Here is a 13,812-nt window from a genome sequence, read left to right on the forward strand (position 1 = left end):
AGCCGCGGCGCGACAGCCGCCCCGGCGCTCTGCGTCACCCGACCGCCGGCCAATCCCCAGCCCGGCTGCTTGGGGGCGTGGCCGTGCACCGCACCGCCCCCAGGAGGCGGGCGCGGCCAGCCCTAAGAAATAAACTACAACAAGTAAAAACCTGCAGACTCTTTTTATTAAATTCTCCCATTTCATCTGTACAGAAAAAAAATGCACATTATTATGTTCAGAATCTCAGTAACATCTCAAAATTACACAGCATGGACATGTAAAAAAAAAAAAACAAACCAAAACCAAACCGAAACAAGGACCGGCCAGGATTTATACACAGAAAGGGAAAAACAATTTACAAAAAAAAAAGTCTCGTTAATGTCACATTTAAAAATAAAAAAAAGACTAAGTTCAAACAGCTTCCGCTGTACAACAGGAATCCACTGGGTCTGTTTTGTACACTGTGGGGGGAGGCCTGCGGTGCCACCCCAAGGGGGACAACTGGGTGTGCTGGGGTACCCCCTCACCTCCCCAAAACCCCGGCTCTGGTTTCTCTGGTACGCTGTCCAGTCCAACCCAAACATTAGTCACAGCTTCTGATCACCTCCATTCCGCACAAGTGTCTAGGGGTGAAAGTCACACCCTTCCCTTTTCCCCCTATCTAGTTCGCTATTTCCAAGGCAAAGCTACACAAGCACTTCTACTCAGTAAATACGGTGGGGGGCAGTGGAGTGGGATTTCAGGGTGCAGCGATTCAACCAGGAAGGCATCTTTTGCTTTCGGTCAGCTGTGGAATGAAATTTGGGTGTTGTGAAAGGAGAAAACAGCGATCTGCCTTTGGCCAGTAAGTGGCAATATGTTATTACTCCTCCCTGTCCCATACAGGCAGCGCTCAGGAACTTGATAGAGTGGGTACAATACTGAATTCCACCAGTATGGGACAGAAACAGCAAAACCAGCCAAATTCCTTCCCGGATGCACATGATTTAGGTCCCCTCTAAGCACGATTCATCAGTGGAAGCGAGCCAGCAGGTCTGGCCTCCAAGCAGGGAGACCACACAAAGATCAGTACCTGGGAGCTGCCTTGAAGATTTTGAACCCCATAATTAAGAATGTACTTCTATACAAACCGACACTACAGCTGTTTGAGTCCACAGAGCTATATTTTAAATAAGGACAGAAGTGCTAGGTGAAACGTTCTGATTTCATACCACACTCATGCACTCACACACCTCAAAACTACCTTTAAAAAAAAAAGATTAAAAAAAAGGTACTACAATCTTTTTTCAACTAAATAATAAAGTTGTGTTTTAACAGAAGTCACCATCCAACTCAAACACAATTCCTCTACAACACTATGGGATTCGAGCGATCCCTCTGGCTCATCACATTTCTTCCCTCTGTGCCCACCTGCAGTTAGTTTCTGTACTTAGAGACATTCACTTCTCTCCATTATTTTTCATACAATGTGCTTACTGTAGATTCTTTCAGAGCAAGATTGATTATATTCACATGGATTTAAGTGTCAGATTCTGGGTGAAATGCTTACATTTTGTTACAGAATTATCTGAACTTCATTAGGGCTTTTCCAGCCCTTTGCAGCAACACAGATATATGTGTACTCAACTCACTGGACAGTATTTGAAGTGCCAGTCATTTTGTTCCACCCACATGAGTTACTCCAGCAGCCTGAATGACAAGAGGCAAGGCAGGAGAATCCCAAGTTGAAACTCAGCAATAGGACTTGATCAGACCCACTAGGTAAACAATAAATAAGCTTATTAAGGTCAACAAGAATGAACACTAATGGGCTAGCAGGAGTGAAGTAACAAGGTGCACGTCATGCACAGTCCCCCTTACCCAAGTCATCTAAACACGTGCTGTCACTTAGAAAACATAACTTCTTAACCCTTGCAGCAGCAGGAGGGAAACAGAGAGCTGCATGTCTTGCTAGGTCCCACTCATCTAGCCCTTCCATACATCCCCAGAGCATCGGCATCACCATGTCTAGAATAAGCTCTCCAGGAGAAGGTTTTGTGATGACAAGGAGAAAAAAAGAAAGCACCTCCCAAATTGCATTCTGTGGAAGGAAGTCTTCTCCACCAAGAGGCAAGGGTCATGAAGAGGAAAGGATACCCCAGGTTTTGCCACACAAACATTCTTCTCTTGGCTGATCGCAGCTATCTAGCACTCTCAGTTAGATCGGAGAAGTTAAAAAGGCTTCCTCAAGTTCAAGGCAAGAGCAGTGTTTCTTACAACCATTTCTTTCTTTCTTCCCCACAGTGGAAAATAGTTACCTGCAGGCAAGATGTTGTGTTGGCAACAGCAAGAGCGGGTTATTTTAGGAAGAGTACTTGCGTGGGTTTCTGTGCTTTTGAGACCTCTAGATTTTCATGTATTATGTGAAAAGGAGGATAATGTTTCAAGACTGGGACCGATAGATTTCTAGTCATGAAAAAAAGCAAATTTGCTCATTAGCAGTGGCAGGAGGCCCCATTTTAAAACATGAAGAGGTAACGATCCTCAATGATAAAATGGCCTGGACCCTTTGCCAGTGTCATACCTTTAAAAGGTGAGTCTGTGTCCTTACAGTGAAAAAGGTATCCAAGGGAACCATGCAGAAAATTATTTAGTTCCTACCTTTGCTTCAGAGGGCCTCCAGACACATACCTACAACACCATCCCAGAGTACTCACCCTGAAACCAAATTCCCAGGTAAGCCTGCTGACAGTCAGAAACATCACTGACCATAGACTAACACCACCATAGGCCACAGACTCCTAGCACAGCACTTCAGGCACCCTTAACCTTCTTTAAATTAAAAAGCAAAAAACCCAGAAAGACATATCTGAAAGTAAACAAAGTCACCCTCAGAGCTGAACAGGGTTCACATTCAGAACTATGGCTACAAACCTACAATTTTCACTGCAGTGTCTTTTGGAATTTAGTGGAAGATGCTATTTCTAGACAATAAACCATCTAATTAGGCTTTTCAAGCTAATCAGGTTACAAAATGCCTTTTCAAAAAGTCACAACAGTTTAAAAAAAGCCCTCCAATAGCAATTTAATTATGCCCAATAGACATTTTGAGAAGCAGGACTCGTGCCAGGCAAGCAAGGCTGCACAGAGATCCCACTTCCCTTGCCGGCAGCTCTGTGAACACACCCATCTCTACAGCAGTAATTTCAGCACTCTGTCAAGTGAAACAATATACACTTATAATTGCCAAACTGACATTTGTGGTGTTACACACCTGTGCTACCTCAAGAGACATGATCAACCATTCCTCTTCTGCTCCACTTCACATTGACAGAGGACCAGTTAAGCTCTGTTAGCACCAGGGAAGAGGGGTGAGAGAAAGAATTCAGGCTTAATTTCTGTTCTACCTAACCACTTCACTGCAACCCTATCATGCGCTAATTCTCCACTGAACCTTCATTGCTCAGACTTCCGCTACTGCTTGCCTTGTGTTCATAATACTTTGATAGAAAACCAGAAGTGTTTGTGAAAGACTCACTAGCATAGTAAGTCTAAAACCGTATCACTAATAGTTTGCTGTCCATCCTCTGAGTGGGATGAAGATATGTTTGCAAAAAGCTTCAGTTGCAGCAAAAGCTCACAGTATTTTGTATATACCATTCTGTACACGCAGCATCATCAGAATCAGCTGGTCCACATTGCAAAGTGTCTCAAAACCACCTCCACTGTTCCTCTACAGAACAATGTGGAGAACTGGAAATGTCAGGTCTTGCTTAGCAGTGCACTAAGTGGGAAAATAAAGTTATGGTTCAAGCATCAGCCTAACCTGGACAGTTTCAGGCACATGATTTTTATGAGCACATCTAAAAGGCAAATAAAGGATATCCCTACTGTACGTGTGGACTCTCGTGCAGTCACTCTAGATTTCACCAACACACTCAATGTTTCAGCCAAAGCACATGGCTTATGATCTCCACACCTCCTTGTACTTGAGGAACAACAATGATGGTAAGAAGAGATCACAACTACCAGTGCAGCTTTTCTGAAACACCTTCTTTGGGCTCTTGGGTGTGAGTATCAGGTTCTGGAAGTGTAATCCTATATAGTGCAAGCGCACACACTGATGGTAACAATGTGAAAGCTACTTCCCTTAAAGATCCAGATGTTTCTGCCTTTCATACAACACTATCATCCTGCCATCCACTCCCGCTTGACCTTCTGGACCAGCACCTGTGCCCTATGTTCCAGGAAATGCCAGTTGCTATCACTATCAATTGTAATTGTGGAAACAAAAAACACTCTTTAGTGCTACCACTGAAACCATTAAGATCCAGACAGGCCAGTTACAAACCACTGCACTAGCCCACAAGTAACCATTTTACAGGCAGAGCATGTTGAGTGTTCAGTCGCTTTCTGCATCACTGACAGAGCACTGTATTGCCAGTGTGTCAACACCATCTTTAGACAGTTAATTCAGAAGGGTAATAGCTTAGCAGCAGCAGGGTAAAATAAAAGGAGTGTTAGAATTTTACTGCATCGTTGCTAATAAAAAAGTTGACCAAGTAACTTATCAGGGCACTTAATGCCCACTGACAGCAGCACTGTACACTACTGACAGGCTCTACATGCCTTGCGTCTAACACCGTGTCTTTAATCTACTGAAATACAAGCTGTACAGCTCACATGAGTATTTGATCCCGGTCAGTATTTTATTCTATCTTGCGAGTGGCAGAGGAAGAAAGGGAGGACATCTTTCAGCCAAAAAAATCCACAGTCACAAAAGCAGGATATTCACTAGATGATGACACCAGCGACTGGTGTCCTTAGGTTGTCCAAGACTATGCTCTGACGATGCTTTACATAAGATGAGCAAGATGTCCAAAACAAGGCCAACTGTGGTATAAGATGCAATTTACCTTTTAATTTCCTGCCTCAATTTCACCCAGCCACAGAGGATGACTAGATTTCAGTATGAACCATTACCTAAATCATATAGTCGGTATGCAGATATATGTCTTTCTTTAAAAATTTACTTAAAAACTGCTTGAGCTGCAGGTCATATCAGTCTGATTTGGAGAGTGAAGGCAGTTCCAACAGTACAATAGAGACTTGTCTACAGGCAGGTAAACGAGAGTCTGCTAACAAAGGGGTAACAAAAGCTGCTGGCTGGGCTGCCAATGTTGCACACAAACTTTCATAGGATGAAGATGCTGTAGATGAGATCCAGGATGGGAAAACTGAGCCAACACCTGCTGCTGTTCTAATTTTTTTTTTTTATTCTCCTCTCACAAGAGGGGGTGGGTAGACTATACAGAGGAGGGCTGTACAAAACTGGGCACTGGGCAGGCATTTCTTCAGCAGGCAATCCAGGCTCTACCTGTCCTTGAGCTCTCTTGTCACCCGCTTGGTGATGCGTCCACACATCAGGCCGATGAGGAAGAGTACACAGATGCCGACTGTGATCACAGATAATATGTAATTCTTGGACGGAGAGGTCATAACTTGCATGGCAAGGTCAGAAAAGCCTTCCGCTGGGGCAACCTGGAGGTGAGAAGGGAATAAATGAGCCAAGCTGCACTTTCCATGTGACCCTCACCCTCAGCATTTATCAGGTTTAGTCTGTGGTACTGCTATTGCATCCTGTTATTGTCAGACTTCACCTGAACCACAAACAGGCAGGTCTGCAATGATTCATCTGAAGGAACTGCTCAGGAGACTGCTTTATAACAGGAAGTTCTGCTGACCCTATTTCATTGCCCCAGACCCTCTCTACTGCAGACCAAGCCCTGTGTGCACCAAAGACAGTTTAATTCTGCACTGTTGAGGATGTATCCCAGATACTGTGTCTTTGCTTCAGCTGGGATAGAGTTAATTTTCTTTCTAGTAGCTGGTATAGTGTTACATTTTGGATTCAGTATAAGAAGAATGTTGATAACACACTGATGTTTTCAGTTGTTGCTAAGTAATGTTTAGACTAAGTCAAGGATTTTTCAGCTTCTCATGCCCAGCCAGCAAGAAGGCTGGCAGGGCACAAGAAGTTGGGAGGGGACCCAGCCAGGACAGCTGACCCAAACTGGCCAAAGGGATATTCTATACCATGTGACATCATGCCCAGTATATAAACTGGGGGTAGTTGACTGGAGATGGTCGATCACTGCTCAGGAATTTACTGGGTATTGGTCAGTGAGCAGTGAGCAACTGCACTGTGCATCTCTTGTATATTCCAACCCTTTTATTATTATTATTGTAATTTTATTATTGTTATTATCATCATCTTTTTTTTTTCCTTTCTGTTCTATTAAACTGCTCTTATCTCAACCCATGAGTTCTACTTCCTCCCCCCCACCCCAGATCCCTTCTGCCATCCCACTGGGTTGGGGGAAATGAGCGAGCAGCTGCCTGGTGCTTAGTTGCTGGCTGGGGTTAAACCACAACACAGAAAGTTAAGATATACAAGTTCAAAAAAGGAGACGTGATTTCAATTTTTCTGGACCAAACTCAAAATGCTAAACTTCAGAGACAAGAATTTCATTACAGTTGACATTTTTCATAAATAGCTTGCAACAGAAAGGTCCAATGCAAAAAAGACGAAATCCTTTACATATTCACCTTTGCAGCATAGCTCCACATTTCAATACGATCATTAAGGCGTTTCTTGCATTCAGGCTGCAACCTCACACGCTTATCTTCCAGAGCTTCCATTAAGCATGACATTTCTGTAATGTGCAGAAGACGGTGTTACAAAATAGAAGCAGTGGCTTCAACAACATGCTATGGAAAGGCTGCTGGAAAGGGACACTTCAATTCTCATAAAGGCTGACAGTTACATAGCTTTCTAAACAGACTAGCCAGCCTGACAGACTATATACAAAGCCCTGTTGTACCCTTGAAGCTACCAATTTCACCAAGATTCATGATTAATATTGCATTTTGAGGTGCAAGGAATTTTGACTTCCAAAAAGAAATTACAGTATGTTTCCAAGATGTAATTCATGTGATTTATTTGAGATTTTATGAAATCTTATGAATTTGCACCTTCAATGAGCTGTACTCTAAATCCCGTACCACTACCCTTTAGAGAGAATTAATATCAAATTCAGCTCAGGAAAAAAACAGTGTCATCTCCTTAGGCTTGTTTGGAGTTTCTTTTGATAAACAAAGTGTTCTGGAAAGGTTTACCTTCCTGAGTTTTCACACAGTCCTGTGAAAAGGAAATGGGATCACAACGTTCTGGGTGCCTATGGAGTGGCTTGGCTAACCCATAAGCTCTTTTATGTGCTCGTATGAGACAATGACATAAAATTTTTTATTTTATACTTATGCTGCTTTACTTGAATAATCCCTAATTGGATGCTTTCTGCAGTGATGAGTTATTTTGTACATAGCAAACAGGCTGCAAACTTTAAACTAAGTCCAGACTTTTTAAACACAATTATCAGTTCAAACACTCAGAGGCAGATCCCTCTCTAAGCTACAGACTTCTGCATACCTTCAGTGCAAACACATCAGAACACACATCAAAAGAATTATGACAAAACAGGAATAAATAAAGGATATCCAGAATTTCAGAGAGTTATTCAGTAACCAGCACAAAAGATAATGACCAGGAAAATACTTGGCTGCTATTTTTAATGGCAGATAAACTCAGAAAGATGGGAAAGTTCAGAACTTTTTTGCCCACTACCTTTCCTTAAACAGCCATATATACTATCCAGCTAGCTAACGTAATAGCAGTAACAAAGTGCAAGAGCTTGACCTCAAACAGGAGAAGAATGAGTTAGGAAATACTTAAATAAATCATGTTTCAAGTGGTCTGAACCTGCTGAACTCAGTCTTGGAGGACTTGAAACAGTTGATGAAGTCTCAAAGCCTTTAGCCACTATGTGAACTTAGAAAATGTAATAAAGATTACCTACCCTCTGCAATATTGGAAAAGAAAAAAATTATATGTTTAAGCAGATGGGGAAAAAAAAAGAAACATCAAAGGATTTCAGTTTAATTTTATCTGGCAAAAATACTGAAACAAAGAAGCCAATCATGGACAAAGACAGACACAAAGAAAGAAGGACCAAGGGGATTAGCTAAGAATGAATCTTGTGAAACCAAATTGATTTGCTTCTGTAAGAGAAGCAGCTTAGTTCTAAGGAAGCTTTTGATACAGTCTGATATAACATTGGCATAAGCAAGCTTGGGAGCTGTTATCTTGTGCAAAGCTGATACAGGGTGGGAGATAAACCTCATTGAAAAATGAGTCCATGTAATACACATGGACTGAATAGTTCATTTTCAATGGGATTTAACTGAGGAGAGATTTTATAGAAGGGTTACAGATCTGGTATCACACACTATTGGCAGGAATTGTATGAATGATGGAATATAAAATATGCTCATAAAATTTGCAGGTAAGTCTGCAAGGATACTGTATCAGGATTGAAGAATAGGTCCCGCTTGGACACAAGGAAGGACTTCTTTATAGCCATCTTCTAGTGGCATCTACCACCTCTGCAGCTGTTCCACCTTATTACCTGCAAAGGGCTGGTGGAAACATCTTGTACTTAAGATAATGCTGGTAAAAAAATACAGCTTAAGACTCTCAGGACCGAGACGTTATACGATTAAAGCATGAGCACTTACGACGTCCTCTCCCTGGTGGAATGGCAGCACAGTGGTGTTTGATGTCTAGGGCACAGGCTGTGTGGAGCACTGGGTCAACAAATATATCTGCTTTGCTTTCCTTCAGCATGTTGAGCACTTCCTGGGGAGGGGCAAATTACAAGTACATCTCAAAAAAAGGAGAGAGAACAAAACTCATACTGCTCAATGTTTCTGAAAGGTGCATCATATCTTTTTAAATCCAGGATCATGGGAAAAACAACACTGTCCTTGGATGAGGCTATGAATGCTGGTTTAGGCTGGATTAAATATCCTGGTTTATAAGGGTTACCATAGTTATGTTCATTAAAATACCCATATTAATCTAAAATACAAAGTCAATACGCCAGAGTTACTTCAGTTAGGACTGAAATAAGGTGCCATAGCCATGAGGCAATTCATACAGCCCTTGATCATAGCCAGTGCCTAGGCTATACCCAGCACTCAGGAAGCCTGCAACAGAGACAGCAACAGAAAACAGATTAGTAACAAGAAACTTTGGCAAACATAATCAAGAAAGGATCCAAGCCTGAAATTGCAAAGGAGGCATTGTCGGCACAATTTTCACTGGCAAACTGAAATGGAATTGAATTGCTGCAGGCCAGAACTGAGATGTGTAAGGAAATTTGCAGAGCTCTGGCTTTGCAATAGCTAGAACATGGCCTGGGCTGTGATCTGGAAAAATCACAGACTTCTGCAGGGATGGGATGCCTTTTAGAGCACATTCAACTTTTCCTTTACCTTCTTGCACATTTCAGTTTTTATTTTCAGCAGATTCACTTTCAGACATTCTTCCACCTGCCCAGTCTGCTCTTGAGCTGCTGCTTCTTCTGCACACAAGCTGGAAATCTATTTTGAAGAAGGTATTTTAACACAAGTAGTTCACAACAAACATTCTGCCTTTTAGCACATTTGTATCTCAATACATTAGTTCATCACAGGGTGCAGCTAGAGAACACATGATGAGACATTTTCTTCCCTCAGAATCCCCAGAGCCAACTGCAGTCTGGCTCATGCAATGTGCATACCCTTTGAAATCCAACAGCATAAAGTCAGTATTATTGTACTGAGGAAGGCAGGGAGGGAAAGAGCATAGAAATAATGTTAAGATACGAAATAAGCAATACTTGAGGCATGGCTGATTCAGCTATCAAAAGTGAAAGCTCAGAAATCTGACTGTATTCCAGTTAAGGTTAACAAGACCAGAGAACTAACACAAATTTTTACAACAGGAAAGCAGTATTTTTCCATAGTCACAAGTACTAATGAGATCCCAGATGAAAAAATTAACTTCATATTACCACTGCACTGGAAACTGCAATTCTTGCACACTGGGCAAAAGTCACAAGCAGAGAACCTGACAAGCCGGAAGCAGTTTAAAGGTTTTTTTTTTTTCTTTTGTTTTAATTATCAGGAGACTTCATGTTTTAAGAAACAAAAATCTGTTACATGAAAGGACTTTATGAAACACAAAGGCAGTTTTCATCCTGAAAAAGTAGCTGTGGAGCTACTTCTCCTACCTCTTCAGAACAGTGCATCTGAAGTTGGGGATCCAGCCGATAATCGAGAGCCGATTCCTGGATTATCACTCGAATTTGGTCCTCGCAGTCTGGAGAGAGACGCTATTAAGCGGAGAAAGTCATTAACCCACTCAATGACCTTTATTTTCATAAATCAATCACCTTGCATTTTAACCTGTGTATTCTGTAATACTTGTATAGGAGTGTAAAAAACTCATTTACGTACAGCCTGTTACCATACATTGAACACACCACAAGCCCAGGTTTGATTTTTTTGTTCAATGACTGTTGCTCAGCACAGTTTCTCATTTGCATGCACCAGCCCCACTCACCTGGTCTGCGTATTTCAACTTCAGGCACGAGATGACTTGCCCTTCCAACTCTGTATCATCCTTGGCCCTATTCAGGATATTTTGGCAGAATTTCGGTATGTCTGCTTTGCAGGCCTTTCTGAGCACTGGATTTAAGCGGTAATCTAACCGGGAAAGATGACAGAACTTCATTAGAGTACACATCTCTTCAGATTACAGAACATAACACTCCAAAAGAGATTTGATAGAAATTTCCCGGATGACATTGTACCACCAATGAATTTGATTTGGGGGAAAAATAGTATTTTTTTCACAACAGAATTTTAGCTTGTAAGAGCTTCATGAATAAAGTGGATCCAATAACTCATGTTGACCCTCAAGAACTTGACTGAATAAAGTCAGTGTGTGCACTGACAACCACGAAGGAGAATAAAACAAAGCAAATGTTCTTTCAGCCATGAAGACCACTCAACAGCTCTGCAGGCAAGTTAAGTTTTTTTCAGAAGACGGTACCTGTGTTCTGTGTAATCTGGCGCTTGGTAATCATTTGTTTGCATTTAGGATCCATCACTTCACTGTTCTTGTTTTGTTTCAAACACTGCAACATATTTTTTGAGTCTGCTTCTGGACAAAACCGCTACAAAAAAACCCCAAACAACCAAGTTTCATCACTAAGCACTTGGAAAAAACCCAACTACAATCACCAGAGAGAATAACCACCTGCCCAACCCAGAGGTATACAGACACACTCCCTAACCCCAACGCCTCCTATTAAAAAGAACAGTGCTACTCTCTAAATAGACTATGGGCACAAATATCTCTGCTTATGGACTGAGCACCACACCATACAGTCTTGACTGGCTTCTAGGCACCAGCTTGTGTTGGCAGTACCAAAACCAATTTGCCTTTATTTTATATTCTTAAGTTGCAGCACACTTTGCAAGAAACAGCCACCAAATTAGGTCTCAAACCCAACTACTTTCACTCCCCTTTATTTTGGAAACTAAAAAGGGACTCTTAAGTCTATACACATACTGCTGTTCTGCATAAATGCTGGCTGGACAAAGCAACAGGTTAAAGACTTCATTAGTAACACTCAGGACAAAGTAAGACCATACAGAAAGAGAAAGCAGAGAACAGCTCACTGATACTAATTTGCCCATTCCCACCCTGAATTAGATAGTCAGAAGTGAACCAGCTTACCCAAAATTCAGACCAAAGTACTAATTTCTTTTGTTAGAAACTAATTCTGCAGGCATAAGATAAGGCTATCGCACTTTCTAATGCTCTCCATTTTGGTAAGATTACAGGTCTTTTTTTAGAAGCATGAGTCTATACTGGAAAGCAATAAATTTTCAAGATGTTGTGCTTTGGCCACAATATGGAGCCAGGGTACTGCATACAGACCACACATACTAGTGTTTCAGGGCTTGCAATTCTGGCTACTGTGCAAGACTGTCTTGTATTAACATTCACTGCTGCTTTCCACAGAGTACCACTTTAAGCCAGCATTTCTAATTTCAAGTTTTGCACGATTTTGCCTGCTTTATCAGTTCAATGAAAGTCTGTGTGCACCAGGTCAGCAGTGAACTGAAGATGTTACTCCTCTCTGTGATCTTAACTTCATCTTTGCTAAAAGCCAATACAAATCCAAACTGACTGGATGAAAACTGTATTAGAAGCCTCAGCACAGACTTCCTCCTCAATTCTGCTGGCAGTTGGGAAGACGAATTTATTAATGCACAGGCTTTGATCAGACATTTGGAAGAAGTAAAGTTGAAAGAGTCCTGAAGAAACCTCAGCCTGATTCAGAGTTAAGAAACAGATTACTATGCAAAAAAGCAAGCATACTTCTGAAACAACACAGCAGTCTTCTAACAAGCCTTTACGGGAACAAAAAAAGCTCTTGTATCCCAAGCTCACTCTCTTAAATTAGCACACTTGCCATTACCTTGATCATCTGCTTGCAGACTCTCATGAGCGTGTAGTCCAGTTCTGGATCCATCATCTCTGTCTCCTGCAGTTTAAACACCTTCTGGTGGCACCGGGTACTCAACTGCTTCTTGATTTCTTTCAGGCATTCAATAATCTACAACACAGTATTACAACTGTTAATGGACGCATTGTTGATATGATTCTGTCATACGCTGCTCAAAACATACAGCTATGTGTTCCCCTAATGGCTATCTTCACCTGATTTGTGCAGCTAAGTTCCCAATGTCTAGATTTTAACAAAATTACCAATGCTTATTTCCAGGACTTGGTTTAAGCTCATCTTTTCTTACAAAGATTTAATGAGATGAAGAGGGTCACCTGGACCTACTCCAAAACTGCAAACTTCATCTTGTAGACATTATGCCTAAGCAATCTTTAGCAACGTTTGCAGTAACCAGCTGCTAGTAACTTAAAACTAGCATTAAATAAAGAATGAAGTGCTCACAGCATTGCATTCACCCAGTATTAATGCTTGTGAACCACTAAAAAAAAAAAAAAAATAATTTAACATTCCAAAACACTGCCAAAAGATTTCAGTGATATCAAAATGAAAATCTAAAGCTGCACTCACAGGGGCAAAAGCATTCTCCAAAAGTTTTCTGAAATGACAGCAGAAATTAAATTGTAAATTATTAATAAAATCCATTACCTGAGCATTGCCATAGGGCACGTTTTGGCAGTAATTCTTGATGTCACTTTTACAAGCCTCATACAGTTCTGGTTCAAGTCTGATATCCTCGGTCTGCAGGATAAATTATAATACAGACTTTTAAAAGTAGGACTCTAAAGACTATTTTACTTTTTTAACCTATTAACTAGAGCCCTTTATTCACAAAAAGCAAGCAACTCACAACAGGCAGGTCAGTTTCTTTGAATTTAAGGGTCTTAAGTGTGAGAAGTGGTGTTAGTGGGAAATCAACTTTGCAAATCCATGCAGTGGATCAGTTGGCTTTTTACACTGAAGAAAGGGTTTAAACCAAATTTCAGAGCTTGCAAGTTGTTTCCATTGCTGCTCATAAAAGGGCATCAACACAAATGTCCAAGACAACTAAAATCTTTTCATGTGAAAGCTAAAGTACATATTAATAGCCACCCATCTATTGGGTGACCTGGAGGATGTGAATGAAATTCTTGCTTTTAGCGATGCCCAACATTTGAATTCTTCCATACAAAGGCAAGTGTGCTGCCTCGTCTGATAGGGGCCTACTTAAGATGAAGCTTTAACACTCAGACATTATCTACTGGACAAAGAACTTCAGAGTTTATTGCTGCAAGCACTGCAGCAGGAAGCTGAGATGCAGCCTTGCCTCCCAGAATAAATACTACTCCTGTTTATCCACTGAGCAACTTAAAGCAGCTGGAGTCAAGTTGCT

At 41.3% G+C, this 13,812-nt stretch overlaps 1 protein-coding gene across 1 annotated transcript in view; it reads right to left on the bottom strand.

Moving 5' to 3' along the window:
- Window positions 1-5,232: 5,232 nt before the first annotated feature.
- Window positions 5,233-13,812, bottom strand: part of GLG1 (golgi glycoprotein 1) — a gene marked incomplete at its 5' end in the record, with an annotated part of 83,788 nt that continues 75,208 nt past the window's right edge. Inside the window, 9 exons of the mRNA XM_010585209.1 lie at window positions 5,233-5,502; window positions 6,571-6,677; window positions 8,596-8,716; window positions 9,355-9,462; window positions 10,134-10,235; window positions 10,466-10,608; window positions 10,958-11,081; window positions 12,396-12,533; window positions 13,089-13,181. Of these exons, the coding sequence (XP_010583511.1) occupies window positions 5,335-5,502; window positions 6,571-6,677; window positions 8,596-8,716; window positions 9,355-9,462; window positions 10,134-10,235; window positions 10,466-10,608; window positions 10,958-11,081; window positions 12,396-12,533; window positions 13,089-13,181 (1,104 nt within the window). The remainder of the gene's footprint in view (window positions 5,503-6,570; window positions 6,678-8,595; window positions 8,717-9,354; window positions 9,463-10,133; window positions 10,236-10,465; window positions 10,609-10,957; window positions 11,082-12,395; window positions 12,534-13,088; window positions 13,182-13,812) is intronic.

Source organism: Haliaeetus leucocephalus, unplaced genomic scaffold (assembly GCF_000737465.1).
Source record: "Haliaeetus leucocephalus isolate CR32 unplaced genomic scaffold, Haliaeetus_leucocephalus-4.0 Scaffold92, whole genome shotgun sequence".
Classification (NCBI taxonomy): domain Eukaryota; kingdom Metazoa; phylum Chordata; class Aves; order Accipitriformes; family Accipitridae; genus Haliaeetus; species Haliaeetus leucocephalus.